Below are 19,643 nucleotides of genomic sequence, written 5' to 3' on the forward strand. Positions count from 1 at the left end.
ACGATACCGGGCGATGGACAGTTATCTTTGGTTCGAAACTTCCGGAAGCTTCTTGCAGAGCTCCAAAGGTATATTTTGAGTGTGCTCCGTTGTGTGTGATGTGTCTGCGCCAGTGAATCATTTTCCATTGCGAAACTGTGTCAAAAATAGTGAGCCTGAAGGCAATGTAGACAGACTTACACACGAAAGCGATCGAAAAGTGTACAAAAAAAGACAAAATTCGTACTACTTGTAGTTCGTTCGTACTCGTACCATAAATTCGTACGTCACTGGTTTCTTCCACAGTTTCCGGTGCACATGAACGAAGCAGACCGGTGTTTAAAAAGATGTACCATTCGGTTCGAATCTGCTAAAACGGCCATGCTGCTTGGCGGTAGTCTACGTCGTCGGTGATCCTGAAGTGGAACGTAGTGCTGAAATTCGGCACACGGCCATCAGCAGGAGTGGTGATGGATGTTCGTTCTTTGCCTGCGAAAAAAGTTGTAGCGGCAGTCTCCGGCTGCCATGAATATGCTAGCTCCAATTTCACGGTGAGCTTCCGTTTGGCCGATTGCCGAGCAAACCGGGGTACCCAACGTGGATCCGTATTGGCTGGACACGGGGGGCGTAAAGTGGATGCTGCATCGCGCCTTGTAAATATGTGCTTTAAAATAAAAAAAGGCCGTGCCTTATCTGTGATCTGTGATAGTGCAAAACGGGGACTGGAAAAGATTGCCCTGGGTAAACCATCGAACCGTTTGGTACCTAGTGAGTGAGTGTAGTTGTGATTTAGTGTTTACTTCCGTCCTTGTCTTCACGCGTGGACCATCACGACTATCCCGAATCCGTAAAACCGGCTGACGTTTGCAGAGCGTGACCTGACGAACACAGCAATTAAAAATAAGTTCCTCAACATTTGTCTCGTCGATACGATATTGCGGTGCTAACGAAAATGACGAGAAAAAATATTATTAAGTTTTCATACGACAGTGGTAAGTAACCAATGTTTTATGCGAGGCTACATGCTGCAGGGCAAGCAAGTAATTTGTATTTGTGTGGTTAGTTGTAAGAATGAATCGCGAGAACTCAATCAGTCTTTGTGTATGACTCTTCGGCTGCGAACTCTAGTCCAAGTAACGCTTTTGTCAGTCATCTTGCATCAGATAGTATTTTGAATGACGTGCGAAGGGGCTATTAAAATAACCGAAGGGCGAGAGAACTATCTTCATCACGAAGGACGAACAATTAGCCCTAATTGCATTAAGGGACGATGGTATGTATTTATTATTTTTTCCATTCTGGAATGACTTACCATTCGTCTAGTCTAACCGATTGACGTCAGGACACATCGACGACCTATGGGAGATCGTCTATAGAGAACTAGTTGACCAGAATATTTTCAACACGTTCAAAATAAAATGCAAATACCCCAACAACACTCACACACATGATCGTTTCAGTTCAAGCCAAGATGCAAATTCTTGCCCGAGGGCCAGCACAAAATTGGAAGAATTTCAGCCAACCATGGTGGGTTTATTTGTAAACAATTTCAAGATCTTCGGCGCCCGCAGCAGTGCTGAGAGGGGCAAAAGAAACCGTTCCAAAATTCCAGACCATCTTTGCCGTCAGATGATAGGGAAATTGCGTTGTTTTCTGTCAGCTCATTAGTAGCAAGTTCAGAAAAACGTGCAATTCGTATGAACTTCCCACTTCAAACTCTAATTTCTCATATTTGTAAATGGCATTTTTTCAGCGACGCGTGTACGCTCAACAAGCGATAATAGGTATTATTATTTCATTATCCCGGATCGCTCGCTGTCGCATGTAAGACGCGTTGGCACCAAAACGCTTTTTCCTTTCCTTATTGGATCTCACGGACAAGTGTTTGCGCGAAGTGACTGGTAATTGTGCATATTTATGACTGCTTCCACTGATTACGTCGCACTAATAAGACAAGCAATTCTTATTAGGAGCAGAGGCAGGAGTCTCTGTACACATATGCATTTTTTACGACCACTAATGGCCACTCTGAGGAACGGCCGTTTATGATTAATAGCAAGTGAAAGATGATTGCTGATAAAGCAAAGCGAAAAACTGCACTCCTATCTTGGCATAGTGCATTGCACAATGGTTTGTCATCGCTTTTGCCATACGGATGAAATGAAATATCCCATTCTGATCCGTGTGCTGTAGCGTATTTTGTTTATTTTTCTGATCCCCCCCTTTTCGGTCTCTGTCTTGAGACCGTTGATCATGTATCGCGCATGAACGAAGTCTCATTTCGCTAAACACAGCCACGTGCCAAAGAACCAATGTTTATAATTAACGTATCGGATTTTATTTTTAGTTTACTATCATCGTTCTGCTGTCGTATACAAACAATCGACCACACCGAACGGTTTAATTACATTCCATATAAGTGCTGACTGAGGTGGCATGTTTTGTTTGCCTGTTGCAGAATATTTTTATTGAACCACATCCGTTGATTTATTTTAGATATTTGGTGTATGTAAAAAGCTACTAAAAAGAGCTTAGTTCCTATTTTCCTCTATTTGGCTTGTGCATTTCTCGGTAATCGGCAAATTAGCTTGTTTAGAATGTTCTAAATTTAATGTAAATTGTTTGTGGTACAGCGAATGAGCAGTGTTTTTGAGTGCTGGGTTATTTATTTATATATTGATTTATCGAGTGCCATTTGTTGTGAGTATATGTATGATTATATTGAGTGTTGCTATTCGAATGTTTTTGCCTGTTAATTAAAAAAGATTGTTGCTTCTCGAATCAGAACATTCAGAACCCCTTTTCTAAGATTCTGTCAGCCTGAACCACTAGTAGGCTTGGCTTTCAGTGACGTATTGATTTCCCATAGCTAGATAGTCAGTTCCATGTATGGGGGCACGGTCGATTCGGAGCTAGAACGCATGACGGGCATGCAGTGAAGTCGTACGAGTTGCCGACTGTACCAAGAGACCGATCAAATAGTAAGATTCTCTAAGAATTTAGTGCTTGGTTATTAAACTAGTCCAACAATCAAACTTTTTTTTATTGTTAGACTAGTTGATTAAAACGTTTTGAGGTTGCATACTTATTAGAAAACTATCGATATTTAGCTGTGTAATGCCAAGTTTCTCTGCGCATCTGGTCAGTTCTTGCTAAACAAAACGGTCTATGTGAGGCTTTAACCCACAACGGGCATGTTGTTAAGTCGAGCGGTTTGATGATTGCACCACGTGACCGCGCAACTAATTGAAATACTTTTTACTGTAACTGCACAAAGAGGCAGCTGGCAATTTGTTTCTTAAATGAGATTGGATTTGTGTGGAATTGCACAAACAATCTGGCATGTTTCCTAAATGTTTTCGTATTGATAATGTAAAGTTTTGAGTTTTCTGTGGGCAGGAGTTTTATTGCTGTGATATGCACCGAAAATAATACAATACAACTTATCATTCAGATCCATGCACTGGGATACTATAACAATATTAATGAAAAGCGTAACGGCCAATAAATATTCATGCTGTGCAAATGGGCCAGCATCGCTTCAACTGAGGACAGCGTTGATTTGAAATTTCAGTGTGGGACCTTCTTTGCACATAATTAAAGGATAGGAAAAACACATCATACGCAAGCAACCGCAGACATACAAAACGCCGACGTGAGTCTTATGTCATTAGGCAATCTTCCAAATGCTCGATCGGAGATCATATGGACATATACCAATGTTTTTTTCACACGATTTGAATGCAAAGAGCAGAGAAAAAGCATGTCAAAACACGAATGAATATTAAATATAAATATCATACATCTCTGCAGTGGGAAACACCCGACAGACTTTGTACCGTTGGCACAAGCGTCACTACCACTATTCAGTGTCCGTTTTTTTGCACCCGATAGCAGCTGCCGTGGGGTGCAGTACGCTGCGGAGTGCATGTTTTCCGGCTCGATTGATGCAGTTGATGGCATGCAGCGGCATGCAGTTTCTCGCCGTCATTTTACCGCACGAACCGCTGATTCAGATCGCAGATCGCCACATGCGGGTCAACGACCGTGTGTAAACACGTGTGCCAATGTAAAATCGAGGAAAAAATCGAAGGAGATTATCAAATGCAAATCTCATTTCACGGTTGCCGAATGCAAGGAAAAGAAATGTCTTGTAATTAACGCAGCTGCTGAATTGCTGAAGAATTGGATCTGCTGCATTTGGCATTAGACTCTCGGTGATATTAGTGGCACGCGACGTCACCTAACATGTTGAGCAAAGTTAATTTTAGCATCGTTAACTGTGCAGTGCCTCACCAGGACGAAGTGAAAGTAATAGCCGTCGCCATCCGACGGTTTGGTTTGTTGGCGTGGAATTGCGGAAGTGTTTTATTTGCCAGCCGCCCAACAAGGCTGTCTGTAAATGGAGCATGCGAGGCACAACCCCCTTGGCGTAAACAATGTTCTAAATTGCTATCATATCAAATTTAGCTGATAGGACGGGTAGAGTAGTGATGGTAGAAGGAGCAGGCCGAGGATACTACAGCTTTTTGATAAGCATTTAACGATGTAGTATAACATGTATTTATTGCTTTCGCGAATCACACCACTGTTTGATGATAGTTATGGACAATGAAATAGGCTGCTCACTGTCTAATTGCGTCAAATTACGCTGACCTTCTTTTCAATCAGCAACGATCAGCAACAAAGTGGGAACGTGGCTTTCTTGTGGCTCTTGCCGTCGCGAAATGGAATTCTTCACATGCTAGCCAACGCTGGGATCCCAATAATTGGCGCTATCTCTTATTGCTCTGTATCAGAGTGTTTGTTGGATGGGAAGTAGGGAGGTGTTGTATTACGATGACGTTTGGCAAAAGCTTCCTGATAGTGTCCGGTATCTTTCAATTGTCATCATAAACACCCAGCGTTGTAATAAAATGCTTAAATATGTATGGCTAATTTCTATTGTTCGATGCTGATTCTGCGATCGTTAAGGTTATGAATAATGGTGACGGCAGTTTTATTATACAACAAAATTGATTGCCATACGGTTTACGATGGAGACATTTCCAATTTTTTATATCGAGAACATATATTGATTAGTTTCGTGATCTATGTTTGGCATTCTCACTTTTGGTTTGGCTTTGATTTCAAATTCGCTTAGTGAGCGTTTATTGATTTTAGCATAAATGAAAAATAATAACACTTTCGTAATCAAATTAGCAAAAAATGTGGGGCGTTGAAGTCGGAGAGAAAGTGACGTCTTTACGTAAAATACGTTGTCAATAGGCATATCCAAAGAAGGTTGTTTTTTCAATTATATGCACCGTTATCACGCGACCACCGGGTAACGGCGCGTGTATCAAAGTACAATCCACTTAATGTCGTTTATACAGTGAAAATCCCGTGCAACGGTACGGAAATTGTTTGATGCGCAAAAAGCACGCCTGGAAGATTCGCAACTTTTGTTTTGTTGTTGTTTTTGTTGCCAATTTCCTCCCCTTTGGGGCACTGCAGCCGGTTTCCTCCGGTTAAAATACTGTTTAATCGATAGGCTTCTCTCGGCGGGGTTTCCTGTTGCAGCACACAGGCCCTTCGTAAACAAGGGCCGTGGTGTGCTTTTTATCAATACCGTTCCAATTTCATATCACACGCCCTTCCTCTTCCTCGGCTATCTCGATCGCCTGATCAACAACCTGGGAGCGAAGAAGTTATCTAATCGAAGTTTTTGGACCAAAATAAACTTCCGTTCAGGGCCACTGCAATATCTCAGATACTAACGGTAAGCTTCCAGTGCACTTGTCACCACATCACTGTGCAAACAAAAATGCAAACTTAATCATCATAATGTTTGCCAATTCATTGTTTTCAATAACGTCAAAAATGATGGTAAAGACTAAACTTGTTCAAGCTACACAAAGCCCCGTATCCAGTTGAATCTAAACGTACGTACTACGCAGTTGTTTTGTGCAGATGGTAGTAGCATCAACGATTTTTAGCCTTAACTCACCTGTCGTCTAAGTTACCACTCTGTTTATATTACCGGTTGTTCCTCCGAATCCCCTGTCGTCGCTGTTCGTTTGCTTCGTTGCAAAAACTACGGACTGTAAACAAACAATGTAAGGTTGTTGTTGTTTTTTAATACGAGTTCCGTGCGTTTGGTTTTACCTTGGAACTCTATTCGCCTTTGCCTCCTTCGGTACTACAGATTTTTGTTTTGGCACACAAATTTACCGTGCTGATGCTTGTACGTTTTGCTGACGTCGTGATGCCAGTCTTTTAACCCGTTCCCATCCGCCCACCGTTGCTGTTGCTTCATGACAATTCATGATTTTGTCGATGATGGTAAAACACTGATATTCGAGGTCAACTGTCATGCCGCGTGACAGCCACCGTTGTCGCCAGGCCAGAGTAGTATTTGCGTTCTTCTGTGTATTAGTCGCCTAGAACCATTTAGCTTTTGCAACCAATTTGCCATCGGATATTTGGCGAAATTGAATAATTGAATGAAACCCATCAAAAAACAAATCGTAAAACGGGTTTGTTTAGATAAAACAATTAAAAAGCATTATCATTGTAAACACGTGCCAGTACTACTGTTTGGCTTAGCCACGTGCTCGTCCATGTGGACTTAAGTGTGGTGTCTACCGTCACCGCGGGACAGTACAGCAAAAGTAAGCATGTGTAATTGCACGAGTCAGTAACCGATGCACACATATGTCCGCGAAACAAGGAGGTGCATTTGGCCAGTGCATGGTGTAAAGAAGCAATATCAAAAATCCCCTATGATATGTGCATCGCGTGATTCGTATAAATCTTAAGGCTGCTTGCCGCGTGGTTATTGTGCGTCTGTTTGTGTGTGTACGGGCGAGGGACCAACAACATTACTCATGTAACAGATAAAAGAACGTTATCTTTTCCCTGACGTACGTTTCTATTTGTCCGGCATGGGGTGTTTTTGTTGAGTGTTGTGGTATTGCCCCGTCGGCGTGCTAAATTATCCGCAATGATAACGAAACAACAAACAGTATTTACGGAGATAACGGGAAATAACTGTCTTAGGTCTTCCTGGTCTGTGTTAAGCGTGGATTTACATATGAGGGATTTTAAAGGCTGGACCTGTCTCCAAAGTCCACAGCTGCTGTATCTTACCAAGATTTAACACTGGGATATGTTGTTGAAGGATATTGCGTAAGCGTGAGTCAACAAGTGTTCGCCATTGTTAATGCAACAGGAAGGAATTAATGTAGAATAGATGTAAACGCATTTAAGCTTTCACCTGTGTCATACTTCCCAATCTCAAGAAACTCGATACTGAAACATTCGACTTATATTTTCCATTTCCAGATGATGCCATGGAGAGCTGCGGCTATCTGAAGTTCACGGATGACAACATGAAGTCAAGCTTCTTGCAGAGTCTCAGTACGATGCGGAAAAATCGGCTCTTCTGCGACGTGGTATTACTGGTAATTATTCTTATGTACATGCTATGATTTATAGCGGACAAAAACGATGAGAGTATTACTCCTCAATCGATCGGTCCATAGATCTATAGCTCGGAGCAAGCTTCAGGTTGTTTCCGGATAAGTTAAAGTGTTAATAACACTCATTTCGGTCGTCATTTCAGGTAGAAAATACGGAAATCCATGCGCATCGGAATGTGCTTGCTTGTGTTTCGCCACAGCTGATGGAACTGTTCAGCACGGATGCGGTAATGCCCTCGGCGACTCGGCTGAAGAAGTACGCACATCATGAACTAATTGGTTATCCGTTCGTCTTTTCCGCAGGGCACACTGAACGGTGGGCCAACCGCAGCCAGTGACGCTAAGCTGCCCTGCTATCGGCTGAACGGGCAGATCACGAAGCACGGCCTGATGTATCTGGTCGAGTATGCCTACACCGGATCATTGGAAGTGCCTGATGAGATGGTGAGTGCTAGTATGCGTTCGCATCTAAGACAGGCCCACAGATTGTTTCCGTCCCCAAGCGGCTAGAGCTCGATTTAGTAAAGCGTATACCGTACCGAAGTACGAACAGAGCAGAAAAAAGCACACGCCCTGCTATGCGTGTTTTGTTGTGTGGTTATGGCTATGTAGCACCAAAGCCTAGAATAGTTTGCCGTTCAATGAGAATCTGTCACTGATAGTGGCCACCATCGGCAGGTTCGAGTTGTGCCGCTGGAACTGAAACAGCCGCAACGGATAGAATGAGCCGATGGTGGTGACACTACACAGCTCGACGATTCGCCATTGCTCCACACGCCCGCGGCTTCTCTGGTCGGGCTTGGAGAGACGGCAAACAGAACAACGGCACGTGCACACACACACATACTCTTCCCATCCCAATTTCCCCGCCTTCCTTCGGCGGTCCTCAAAAACATACACGCACACAGACGCGTGCCGCGTGGGGCGCACGATAGAGCCTGCTAGGAAGGCGAAAACCCGTGAAAGACACATGGCACTGTTACGACAAAACATTTTCTAGATCCGCGATGTCTATCTCGCTGCCTGGCAGCTGAAGATCGATAGTGTGGTGAAGGAGTGCGCCCGCCATCTTGTGAGCGAGCTGGAGCCGGACATTTGCATCGAGACGCGTTCGCTGCCCGGTATCGAGCGGAACCGACGCTTCGTGCAGGAGGTGGACGCGTACATCGCGAAAAACTTCCATCTCGTCTCGGAGACGGCCGGGTTTCTGCAGCTGCCATGCGTGCTGATCGAGGTGCTGTATCAAACGCGCCAAGAGATGTCGCTGGTGGCGGAATGCTCTTTGGGCCGGCTCGTTATCGACTGGATTCGGCGACAGATGATGAACGAGGATGTATCGGTGAGTAAGGACCGGAAGCCACCGGCTAAGGGAGGACATGTGGTACAGGGATGTATGGCATGTGTGTATTTATGCTGCTCTTCTTACAGGTTTCCTCGCTGCTAGAACGCTCGCACATGCTCTACTTGGCACTAGATAATTCACTGCAAGACTGTGCAGATCTGCCACCGGGACAAGAATCGGAGAGCGATTTGGTGCAGGACTACAAGCGGCTAGTGCTGAAATGCCCGAGCAATAAGAAGCATCGCAAAGCGTTGAAAACACCTGGCAGGCCACGCATGATACTGTACAGCCGTGACATCGGTGACCGTAGTGATGCCGCGGATGCTGCCGCCACGGAGATGGATTGGAGTTTGGTTGGCTGCAGCAAGCTTTCCGGTAAGTTTGGCTTGTCTCGCGTATCGTGTGCACCATAGATGTGGTTCATATCAAAGACACATTGTAGTTGTACTGAATGCTGTTGTCTTTTTTATCCATTCACTGCAGACCATTCGTATGTTGCGCTCGTTACGCTGAACGGCAACTTGGCGCGTTTATCCATTCAGCTGCGCCTGAACATCCCTACGACACCGTCCCCGATCAACACGCCGGATGTGATGAGCACCAGTGTCAGCAGGGATGAAGATCTGGACGAATGCCAGCAGCCGGAACTGTTTTGCGAGGTCGCTACCATGTCCGGCGCCAAGTGCGGTCTCGGTGTAGCCGAGCTTGAAGGCAAGCTGCTCGTTTGCGGCGGCTACGATCGGGCCGAGTGTCTCCGATCGGTAGAATCCTACTGTCCCGAGACGAACAGCTGGACACAGCAGTCGAATATGGGAGAGGCTCGTGGACGCGTCCAGATAGCGGTTATCGAGGGAACGGTTTACGCCGTCGGTGGCTGTAATGGCACGACCGAGCTGGATTCCGTCGAGTATCTCTCCAAGGCGGATCGAAAGTGGAAGAAGATGTGCAAACTACCTCTCGCTCGAAGCAATGCAGGCGTGTGTGCGTTGAATGGCAAGATCTACTGCATCGGTGGATGGAATGGACAGAGCGGTATCAAACAGTGTGACGTGCTGAAGCCGGAAGAGAATCGCTGGTTCTCGATTGCACCACTCAACACCGGCCGCTATCAGGCTGGCGTGACGGCATACGGCGGCAAGCTGTGGGTCGTTGGCGGAAGCGATGCGTGGAACTGTATCGGCTCCGTTGAGGTGTACGATGTGGAAGCAAACCAGTGGACTCTTGGACCATCGCTCTTGACGCCGAGGTATGACAAGTGGAATGTTTTGATGTGCTCTGAACTTGCATTACTAATCTTTACCTTTTTCTATTTTCACTTTCTCTCTTTCTCTCTCTCTCTCTCTCTCTCTCTCTCTCTCTCTATTCATCTCTCTCTTTCTCTCTATTCATCTCTCTCTTTCTCTCTATTCATCTCTCTCTCTCTTTCGCTCTCGCAATTGTTGTATTCCAGGCGTGGTTGTGGCCTGGCCGAGTACAACGGCAAGCTATACGCCGTTGGAGGTAGTGATGGCTCACATTCACTGAACACGACCGAGTGTTACGACGAGGAAAGCAAATGTTGGATTGCCGGACCGAACCTTACATCGCCCCGCTCCAACGTTTCGGTTGCGGTGGTTCAGAACCGTCTGTACGCGATCGGTGGCTTCTCGGGTAAGACGTTCCTCAGCACGGTCGAATATCTTGACGCTGCGACGAACGAGTGGACCACATTCGTGCCACAAACGAGCGCCAACATTGACTCGCTGCTCGAGAACTCACTACGGGCGGCTCTGCAGAACGTGCGATCCTCTTCATCAACCTCGTCGTCGCCGGACCATTTGAGCGGCAACGGAGGTGCGAACGAGAACACTTTCAAACCGATCCACACCGCGCTCAATAACGAGTACAACCGGCAGCAGCATTCGCCAAAGGCAACGGCTGCCGGAAAGCAGGACATTCTCTTCGCTTCGGCACAGAACAGTGCCAAAACGGCACTGCTGGAAGACGAGCAGGACGACCATGACACCGGGGACCTGAGTAAAACTACGAACGCGACCAAGACAGCGCAGGAGAACAGTATTAGCCTGCTGCAGCAGCTGGCGGCCAACAAGTGTACGGAAATTGCGACCGCCGGCAATCATTCCAGCTAACTGACGCTGGCAACCGCCGGTGGTTTGACTGCGGTTCCGATTGACACGAGCATTGCAGCCGCAGCGCACCCATCCGTTATCGAATGCGATGACGGCGAGGAGGTGGACTAAGCAGGGAAAGCTGTCTGCACCCATACATTTCCAGATTAATGTTTTGCACACTCGGCAACGGTCCTTTCTTATTGGCTATTTTTCTACACGATAATGTGGCGACGTTTGTAAAGAAAATCTTATTGGAAATATCCAACTGGAAATCTACAACTTGAGGCTGCTATGAGCCCACGCTAGACGAAAAGGTGACGTAAGAGGCAGAGTAAGTGATGAGGACTTTTTTTAAATGGCGACAAAAAGAGCTAACAGGCGATGATTGCAAGCTAAATATTAAAATTACTAGCCAGTAAGAGATTGTCGTTGAAATTTTGCTCCTCAATGGCATACTTTCCAAATGGCGCAGTCCTGTCAGCGGAATGGAAAGTCGGACGGACGCCCAGACTAAATAGCTTGTAAGCAAGGATAGATCAAGAATAAGTACGATCAATAATTGATTTGCTGCTTGTCGACAGGCACGAACATTCATGTCGTCATGGTTTTCGCGCCTGCTTCGTGTGCTATAACGTGCTTGTTTTTGGTTTGTTCCGTAATGTAAACGATCGTGGATGAAATTTTAAGAATCTGTCCTAACGGTAGTAATGTAAAGGTGATTCAATTTGCCTACCTTGCCTTCGCACCAATCCCGTTTAAAAGATGAACCCAAGATGCGATGCAATGTGTCATGATTTTGCAAGTTGTGAGCCATTCGTTTGCCGCTTTACACCCTAAAGAAGAACACTAGCCGGTAGATTAGTCTTTCGATGCACGATGCGATTATTTGCCACGATTGATTTTTTGCCACATGCAGCACATTCTAAAGTCATCGTATTAGGGTTAAACACTGATTGAGCTACATCGCGATGAACGCAATTAACGTGCACTGAACTTGCGTTTTGAACTTTGCACAGCCCCCCAAATGCGCATTCCTCTGGTGTATTGACTAACATTCATCGAACCGCATTACTATCGAATGCGACGGGAGACACAATGCGTCAGCATAGGGTCATTCAAACCTATCGGTATAACTGCGTGACACAACATGTAGGCTCATAATCAGCACTGGTTAGGGTGAAAGGGAATAGCGCAGGTCCATTTTATATAACGGATAGAAGCACAGGAGTTGTATGATCACATCAATCCATTACACTATGACAGATGCGTATAGACTGGGTATTGTTTCAGACAGAAAGTGGCACTATTGAACAGAAGGCATGGTCTGTCCACAGTTGACGGTGTTAAGTTTCACGCAACTCTATACCTTAAATAATGTAGCTACATAAAAACTGAAAAAAATCTTTAGATATTATAAGTTCTACTAAAAAATATGACTTTTTTCTAAAGCAATTATTGAATGCACGGAATATTCTTCGTATATCACTTTTTATCGGTACGCCGATTATTTCGTATTGAGAAAATGCTCCCGCTAATGGAGGCTTTTTGTGCACGTAAGTATGCAAAGTGTAGTATGTAGTGTAGATTATTACTTACTTACTTATCCATCCCTAGAATCATATTCAAAATATAAGAAATTTTACGAACAGAGAAAAGTGTGGCATAACTCTCTGTAAATTCCATAATAATGAAATTGCATGTACCAAAAATACATTTTCGATGATTTTGATTTTGATGAAACAATAAAAAAAAATCAAAGTGGAATATAAAAAGTACTATCAATGTATTTTACATAAAACAGCACTGAGGACTTTAATTGAAAAAGTGAGTTTTTGAACTTAAAAAAGTTAGCAAGACTTTAAAATTATCATTTCTTTACTAAAGTAAATAAAACTAATGTCCGTATTTTTGTACCAAATTTTAAATTTTAATTTTCGATACAAAAAATTTATTGATGTTTTAAACTTAAAAAGTATAAGTTCCCGTACATAATTAATGGGAAACCCGAGTATAAAGGTCGTAGTAATGGGGGTGTAAATTTGATCATTGAGACAATGGTTCATTGAGATCAATTTAACCACCTTATTAATTTTGATATTGATGACGATGACTGCCAGAGCGCGGTCCGAAGATAAAATGTTAGCTGGGCTGCGAAATTGAACTGGAAAAGACGCACAGTGGGAATGGCTCATACCGATCAAACCCCCACATTTTATGATGTTCATATAAAAAAATATCAGACCATTTTCTAAACCTTTGCGTTGCTGTTCTCCATTTTTGTTGTTGTTAAAATTGTGATAAAAACATGGAACATAAATTTGTGATAAAAATATGACACAAAAACATTAAAAAACCGCCTTGAACTGCGATAGCGCTTTCCCGGTGTGCGGTTCTTGTTGATGATGTGTCAAAGGCAGGAAAGAAATTAACAAAATTATGGCATAGATTGGCGAGTGTTATTGTTCTGTTTTGTGTTGGGCTTTCTGCGTCCTTCGGTCGTTGTTTCGTCCTAGATGTTTCACACTTTACCATCCTGGGCTGAAAGCTGTTGCTAGCGATGGATGGAAAGCCAGCTCCTCCGGCCGGCAGCGGTGGCGAGCTGTTCAGCTTGCCGGCTGGTCCGGCATCTTTGTGTTTCGACAAGAACGAATTCATGAAGGTATCTGCTGCGCCTGCCAAGTTTTCCCCAAGTCTATGTTCCTGACCGTAGCTCAACTACGTTTGATACCTTCCCTAGAAAACATTCTCCGTCGATGAGTTCCTGCACGAGAACCGAAATGCCGGCAGTCTGGAGATCATTCGCGATGACCTGGGCCTCTACCTGAAGGTACTACGGTCGGCGATGATTGAGCTGATCAATCAGGATTACGCCGATTTCGTAGACCTGTCCGCGAATCTTATCGGGCTGGACCAGCAGATCGACGCCATCGAGGGGCCGCTGCAGAAGCTGCGCACCGAGGTCGACCAGGTGAAAGGTGCCCTCGAAGCGAGCATGAGCGAAATTGCCAGCTGTCTCGAGCAGAAGAAGCTGCTGCGTTCGTACAAAAAGTCGCTCCAGAGCTTGGCCAGAGCGCAAGCTTCGCTGCACAAGCTCGAGGACATGCTGCTCGGCGATAGGAAGGACCAGATCGATGCCACCCTGCTGGAGCGAGCGGCACTGGAATCGATTCAGCTACAGTTTAACATCAAGTTCTGTCGCGACTTTCTGGACGACGGCAAGCAGCGTCTCGCGCAGGACCTCTGGAGCGAGCTGCTGGCCCGGCTGAAGGGTTACTTTCTGCGTGCGCTGGGCGAGCCGGAACCGAAGGAGCTGGAACGGTGTCTGCGCATCTACTGCACGCTGGACGAGTGCCGCACGGCGGAGGAAGTGTTTCGGGGCGAAATTGTTGCCCCGTTCATGAACCGCGCCATCTCGGAAAGCAGTCTGCAAAACTCGCCCCAGGGGTTGACCGGCATCTACAATCAGATTCTCGACTTTGTCTCGATGCGCATGAAGCAGCTGTGCCAGCTGACGAAGCGCAACGGCAAAGTGAAAGGCTACAACTTTATCGTGAACAGCTTCTGGGCCGAGGTCGAGCGACGCATGGAGACGAACATGTCGTCGATCTTTGCGCCGGGCAATCCGGATGCCTTCTATCAGAAGTACAAGTGTACGCTCGAGTTCCTGGAGCGCATCGAGCTGATCATTGACGATGCGGACGACGTGGCGCAGTTCAAGGCGCACGCGCAGTACCGTAGCTTTCAGCTGCGCTGGAACCTGCCGGTGTACTTCCAGATCCGATTCCAGGAGATCGGCGCCGAGCTGGAGGCGTGCTGCAGCGAATCCGCTTCACGCCAGGTGGCCTCCAGCATATCCGCATCACAGTTTAATGTAGCGCAATTTTCCGCCGCCCTGACGGCCATTTCCCGCTGCTGGCAGGATGGTGTGTTTCTGCCGCAGCTGTTCCATCGGTTCCTTAAGCTCACGCTGCAGATTCTCGCGCGGCTAAGCGTGTGGTGTGGAGAAGCCTTCCGACCGGACGGAGCAAGCCAAGAGACGGCCAACGGTGCTCCGGAGGGGCAGACGGAGCGCATCCGCTTTCTGGTGGCGCTGTACTCTGATCTGCGAAATATCGAGCTGAAAGTTCCGTCAATAGTGAACCTGATCGTGGAGAAAGCCCACTGTCTGGGGTGTCTCGCGGCGAGCTGGAAGCAATAGTGGGCGAGAGCGGGACTGCATTCGGTGAGAGGCGCTCGCAGTTGCAGCAGCTGATTGTGCGAGAATTGATCAGCGCCAGCATACCTCAGCTGCGGCAGGTAAGCGATATACCGCGCCTGTACCGGAAGACGAATCGCGACGTGCCGAGCCGTTGCTGTGCGTATGTGGAGCAGCTGCTTGCACCGGTGGATTCGTTTCGCAAGGGCTACAACTCGATGATAGGGGTCGAAGCGATGCGTGATTTTCAAATCGGTGTCTTCAACCACGTGACAGTGCAGTAAGTGCCGATAAGACGGCGGTAACGCATTAGGCGGAACTTTTTATGAACATGTTTTTATTTTTTTATTTTCTTACCCAAAGATTCTACCAAGTAATCGACGAAGTGTTAACATCCGTCCAAAAGACGGAGGAATCGTTGCGACGGTTGAAAAATCTTCGCGACCGTTCGGGAACGAGCGCATCGTCGGCAGCGGTTGCGCCCAGCACGGATCGCACGGCACCCTCGGATGATGACAAAATTCGTCTGCAACTGCAGGCAGACGTGATGCACTTTGCTCGGTATGTGGAAGACAAGGCACAGATCGGCCGCCAGAACGTGGACAAACTGCCCCAACTGGTCCAGCTGGTAGAGGACGCCATTAAGGGACGACCATTTGCCATCGAGCAGACGCAGCCGTAGTTGCCTTGTTATGTCCTTTCGCTATTTCGACACACTCCTTTCCTATCCACCCGTTACCCAAAGAGAGTGCATCATTGGGTCGTCAAAATGTTTCGGCTCATAATCAAATGAATAAAACAACCACCACGCATTATAAACAACAAAATCCGCTAGTGTGTCGTTGTTTCGCCTTCCGCTTCAGCCTCTTCCTTCATCATCTGTTCAATCAGTCGCTTCCGTTCTTCGGCTTGTCGCAGCTGCCTTAGCACCAGACTTTCGTAATCCCGCTCCGTGATGGTACTGCCACCGGATGCCGTCGCTTTAGCTTTTCCCTTCGTCGGCGCCTCTCCAACCCATTCGAGCGTGCACGGATTGTCCAGCCGGCCCTTCTCGAACGTTACCGCCATTTCGGCGGCGTCTTTCGCTCGGAACTCTACCAGCGCGCTGCCGTTCTTGCGCGGGCTCATAACGAGCGCATTCAAATCGCCATATTTGCTAAGAAACTTGCGTAGAACGTCCTCCGTGTAGCCTCCATTCGCTGCATCGCCCCGGTCCGCCTTCCAGCGTATTTTTATCCTATGCTGCGCTGGATCCCAACTCGGTGCGGTCGCCGTTTGCATCATGCGCAGCTCCTCCTGCAGCTGGCGGCGCATCAGCTCCTGCTCTTCCTGGATCAGCTTGGAGCCCTCCTTGCGCAGCCGCTCGAATTCCTCCTGGAACAGCTCCTCGGGGGTTTTGCTGCTGGCCGTTTTGTAGCCCCCGGAGGCCGCTTCCTTTGCTTGCCTTTCGCGCTCTTCGAGATCCGCTTTCAGCTTCTGTCGCTTGCTGTCCAGCTGCTTTGTCCGCAGCTGTGCGGCCTTCTTTGCGTTTAGCAACCGATCGTACGCCGCACGGGCCGAAACGTCCATCAGTATTTCCAGCGCCTTCGAAAGCTCTTGGAAGAGCTGGGCCGCCTTCGGGTTGTCGGGATTTTTGTCCGGATGGCATTGTAGGGCTTTTTTGCGGTACGCTTTGCGGATCTGTTTGCGAAAAAGAACGATTATGGTGCGATTAGCAGAATGGAGTGATGCCGGCATCACGGCGGTTTGCGCGCTTTCGGTACCTCTTGCTCTGTTGCCGCGATGTCCACCTCCAGTAGGCCGTAGATGTCGATATCGCTAAACTTTTTCACGTCCACCATGGTTAGTGATTAGAAATGTGCTCTTGGCAGGACTGTATCGTGTTTTATCATACACACTACGAGCAACACTTTCGTCTGCAAATAAAAAACTCGCAAGTCGTCGGACGAAAACAAAAATGTAAATAAATCTGCTTCGTGCCATAAAAATGTGTATAGCCTCTAGTTCAGAGCTTCAACTGTAATTCACTTCGCGTTGTCCTTGAACTGAATCCAACAAATCTATGGACAGTTTATGGCAAGTACAAAACTCAAGCCAGCTTCACTTGATGTTTGATTCAAAAAAGCGCTTCATTTTTTTTGTTTTCCACTGTGAAGCGTTTAGCTGTCAGTTTGTGTGTTCCCCAGCCGGTGCAGAAGCAATAGCAAAACAAAACAGTCGACTCATTGCCTTGTCTTATTCAAATTGTCCCGGGCCACAGTGAAGTTAGTGTGCGGTTTTCCCCCGTTTTCCACAACCAAACCAGCGTCATGTTTTCCTTCAAGCGAGAGATCGACTTCACCGGCTACAGCTTTATTGTGCCCTCGATCAGCGTGGGCAACGTGCCGCAGCTCGCAGCCGATGCCGTGATCGAGACGCTCCAGCTAGAACCGATCGGTCTGCTTTGGTCCCCGGCCCTGGTGCCGATCGTCGGTGCGCCAGCGTTTGAGCACACGGGCGGTAGCGATGCGATAACCACCACGGCCGAGTTGTACGTTTCGCAGGAGAAGAAACTACTGGTGCTGCAGCTCCGGGCGCCGCTGGTCGGCCCGCTCCGCCAAACCTTCCTGGATGAGCTGGGCGATTTCGTGCGCGATCGGAAATTCTCGCACGCTATCCTTCTGTCCAGCTGCTTCTCGCACGAAAAGTTCGACATCCGCACCGGACCGTTCCGGTACGTCGCGAACGAGCTGTACGAAGCGCAGTCGCCGGATGCGGCCCACCTGAAGGACGACCGTTGGACAAAGCATAGCGGCGGCGTCATCCACGGGGGAGGTTTCGCCTCGAAGCTGCTGGACGCGCTTACCGCGCGCCAGGTGCCGGCAGTCGTTTTCTTCATGTACGTATCCGAGGGCGACAACACGGCGGAAGGATTGATGCTGGCCCGCATGTTGAATGCGATCAGCGGCGAGCGTTTGCTGGCGTCCGAGCGGAACGACTTCCGATGGCCCAGCTCGTGGAAGCATCTGTTCGGCACAGCCCATCCAAGAACGTTGTATTGAGGTGGCGGTGGCCCGATCGGTTCACGATGAAGCTGAAGCATTCGTTTTAAAATTACTGTACAATATGGGTGGCGTACTGGGGCGTGATTACTCTGTGGTGAACAAATAAAGAAGCATCGATGCATGTATATCTCTACAAGAGAGAAGTTGGAGCTAAAATCGTTCATTGCAGGTTTTCGGATACTCAAGCCAAAAGCAGTCACACACACCCAAACAGCCATTCAATTCATTTTTGTAGAATAAAAAATCTTATTGCATGTTTCGCGAAAGACGTTACATCTAATCGAACGTTGATCAGACACGACACGACACGTGGTCGCCTTGTTGCTTTTCCTCTCATGGTAGCTAGCTTCCCAACTAACTGTCGCTTTTGCTCGTTTGTTTGCTTGTTTGTTTGCTTGTTCTTCACAACTAATATGTTACAAAAAACAGAAGTCCACCCCTACCACACTACAGCCCAGTGGTGGTGGTGGTGGTTGCACTAAACAGGGAGCTGCTGCCGGTTTGGCGCATACTGAATAGAGCCGCATTTTGAATCAACTTCTTATACTCGAAAGGAAAGCTCGTGATCGGTGTTTTAAACGATATGCACTGTGCACCTGTTTGGGCATCAGTGGGGTGTTTACACATGACACAGATGGCTGCATCTTATGGAATTAGTCCCGATGCGCTCCCTTGTGGGCTTGACGTTCGGGTTGGTGAAATATTTACACTTACTACATAATGCACAGAGTAGTGAAAGGTAAGAAAGGTTTAGAAAAAAAAAAAACAGTTGCTAATGTACAGAAACTTATATACAAATTCAACATATTCAACAGCGACGCGCTTCTCGGCTCGTGCCGTTGAACAATGCTTACGTACATCTCCCGCGGAAACTCCTTACGGAGACAGTGTCTGCCTTTTTAGGAACCGATTTGTTACGAATAAGGATTTGCTTGAGAGTGTTTTTCTTCTTCTTCTTCTTCTGTTTGCTTGTTAACAACATCTATAGTTGTGATTAATGATAGAGCGTCGCTAAACTATTGTAGAGAATGGTGGAATTATTTGCTGTGTCTATTTTATGCTATGGGCGTCACACGCGTGATCTCTCGGGAGGGAAAATGAAAATCGTGCTTCGTACTATAGTTTCTTTTTTTGTTCTTTTTTCTTGTCCAATTTGTAACGGTTAACGATTTCTGATCTCTATTGGGCTTATTAACGATGTCATTTTTTGACTGATTGCAATACTTCTTCATCTCGATTCCATTGCTACACACGGGCCTCTCCTTACTTTTATTGCACTTTGCATTTAGCAATCAATAGCCATGGCATGGCAAACAAATTTAATTCATCTCTTCACTCTATACTGCTGCTTCCGAACTGGTTTTTGGTGGTATCAATTTTGCTTGTTACTTTCTTATTTTCATCGTTTATATTAATCTGTTCAACGAGTTTTAAACATTCTTTAAGGTTAATGTTTCTTCTTTTTTGTTGTTGTAGTTGTTGTTTCTTTTCTAAAAGTTTGTCATGTCT

General features: G+C 46.7%; 4 protein-coding genes across 5 annotated transcripts; 3 read left to right on the forward strand and 1 right to left on the reverse strand.

Moving 5' to 3' along the window:
- The first annotated feature begins 832 nt into the window (after nucleotides 1-832).
- LOC121603230 (influenza virus NS1A-binding protein-like) lies at nucleotides 833-12,364 on the forward strand. 2 transcript variants are annotated; one of them, XM_041931921.1, is made up of 8 exons: nucleotides 833-971; nucleotides 7,306-7,424; nucleotides 7,586-7,669; nucleotides 7,746-7,886; nucleotides 8,443-8,781; nucleotides 8,871-9,159; nucleotides 9,268-10,030; nucleotides 10,235-12,364. In XM_041931921.1, the coding sequence occupies exons 1-8, from the start codon at nucleotides 932-934 to the stop codon at nucleotides 10,911-10,913; spliced, it is 2,454 nt and encodes an 817-aa protein (XP_041787855.1). In that variant the 5' UTR covers nucleotides 833-931; the 3' UTR covers nucleotides 10,914-12,364. The 2 variants fall into 2 exon arrangements, with proteins under 2 accessions (XP_041787855.1, XP_041787857.1); XM_041931923.1 differs by lacking the exon at nucleotides 833-971 and adding an exon at nucleotides 1,202-1,252.
- An 841-nt stretch (nucleotides 12,365-13,205) lies between these two features.
- On the forward strand, nucleotides 13,206-15,875 carry LOC121603226 (conserved oligomeric Golgi complex subunit 2-like). Its single transcript, XM_041931917.1, is given in 4 exon segments — nucleotides 13,206-13,554; nucleotides 13,633-15,052; nucleotides 15,055-15,370; nucleotides 15,454-15,875. Coding segments are annotated over 4 exon segments (2,157 nt in total). The 5' UTR covers nucleotides 13,206-13,452; the 3' UTR covers nucleotides 15,773-15,875.
- A 30-nt stretch (nucleotides 15,876-15,905) lies between these two features.
- Nucleotides 15,906-17,231, reverse strand: LOC121603227 (dnaJ homolog subfamily C member 17-like). The gene is made up of 2 exons (XM_041931919.1): nucleotides 16,854-17,231; nucleotides 15,906-16,770 (listed from the first exon to the last, which is right to left on the reverse strand). Exons 1-2 carry the CDS (start codon nucleotides 16,929-16,931, stop codon nucleotides 15,922-15,924), a joined length of 927 nt encoding a protein of 308 aa, XP_041787853.1. The 5' UTR covers nucleotides 16,932-17,231; the 3' UTR covers nucleotides 15,906-15,921.
- Nucleotides 17,232-17,265: 34 nt separating this feature from the next.
- On the forward strand, nucleotides 17,266-18,419 carry LOC121603228 (proteasome assembly chaperone 2-like). The gene has a single exon (XM_041931920.1). The coding sequence runs from the start codon at nucleotides 17,400-17,402 to the stop codon at nucleotides 18,129-18,131; it is 732 nt and encodes a 243-aa protein (XP_041787854.1). The 5' UTR covers nucleotides 17,266-17,399; the 3' UTR covers nucleotides 18,132-18,419.
- Nucleotides 18,420-19,643: the final 1,224 nt, after the last annotated feature.

The sequence above is a fragment of the Anopheles merus genome, unplaced genomic scaffold (assembly GCF_017562075.2).
Source record: "Anopheles merus strain MAF unplaced genomic scaffold, AmerM5.1 LNR4000937, whole genome shotgun sequence".
In the NCBI taxonomy this organism is placed as follows: Eukaryota; Metazoa; Arthropoda; class Insecta; order Diptera; family Culicidae; genus Anopheles; species Anopheles merus.

What these genes read in the sequence shown, in the direction of transcription:
- LOC121603230 (XM_041931921.1), top strand. Translation starts at nt 932, where the DNA reads ATGACGAGAAAAAATATTATTAAGTTTTCATACGACAGTG. An exon ending in TGGAAGTGCCTGATGAGATG is followed by an intron (nt 7,887 to 8,442) that starts GTGAGTGCTAGT and finishes AACATTTTCTAG; the next exon opens with ATCCGCGATGTCTATCTCGC. An exon ending in CCATCGCTCTTGACGCCGAG is followed by an intron (nt 10,031 to 10,234) that starts GTATGACAAGTG and finishes GTTGTATTCCAG; the next exon opens with GCGTGGTTGTGGCCTGGCCG.
- LOC121603227 (XM_041931919.1), bottom strand. Translation starts at nt 16,931, where the DNA reads ATGGTGGACGTGAAAAAGTTTAGCGATATCGACATCTACGGCCTACTG. An exon ending in TCGCGGCAACAGAGCAAGAG is followed by an intron (nt 16,771 to 16,853) that starts GTACCGAAAGCG and finishes TTTCGCAAACAG; the next exon opens with ATCCGCAAAGCGTACCGCAA.
- LOC121603228 (XM_041931920.1), top strand. Translation starts at nt 17,400, where the DNA reads ATGTTTTCCTTCAAGCGAGAGATCGACTTCACCGGCTACAGCTTTATT.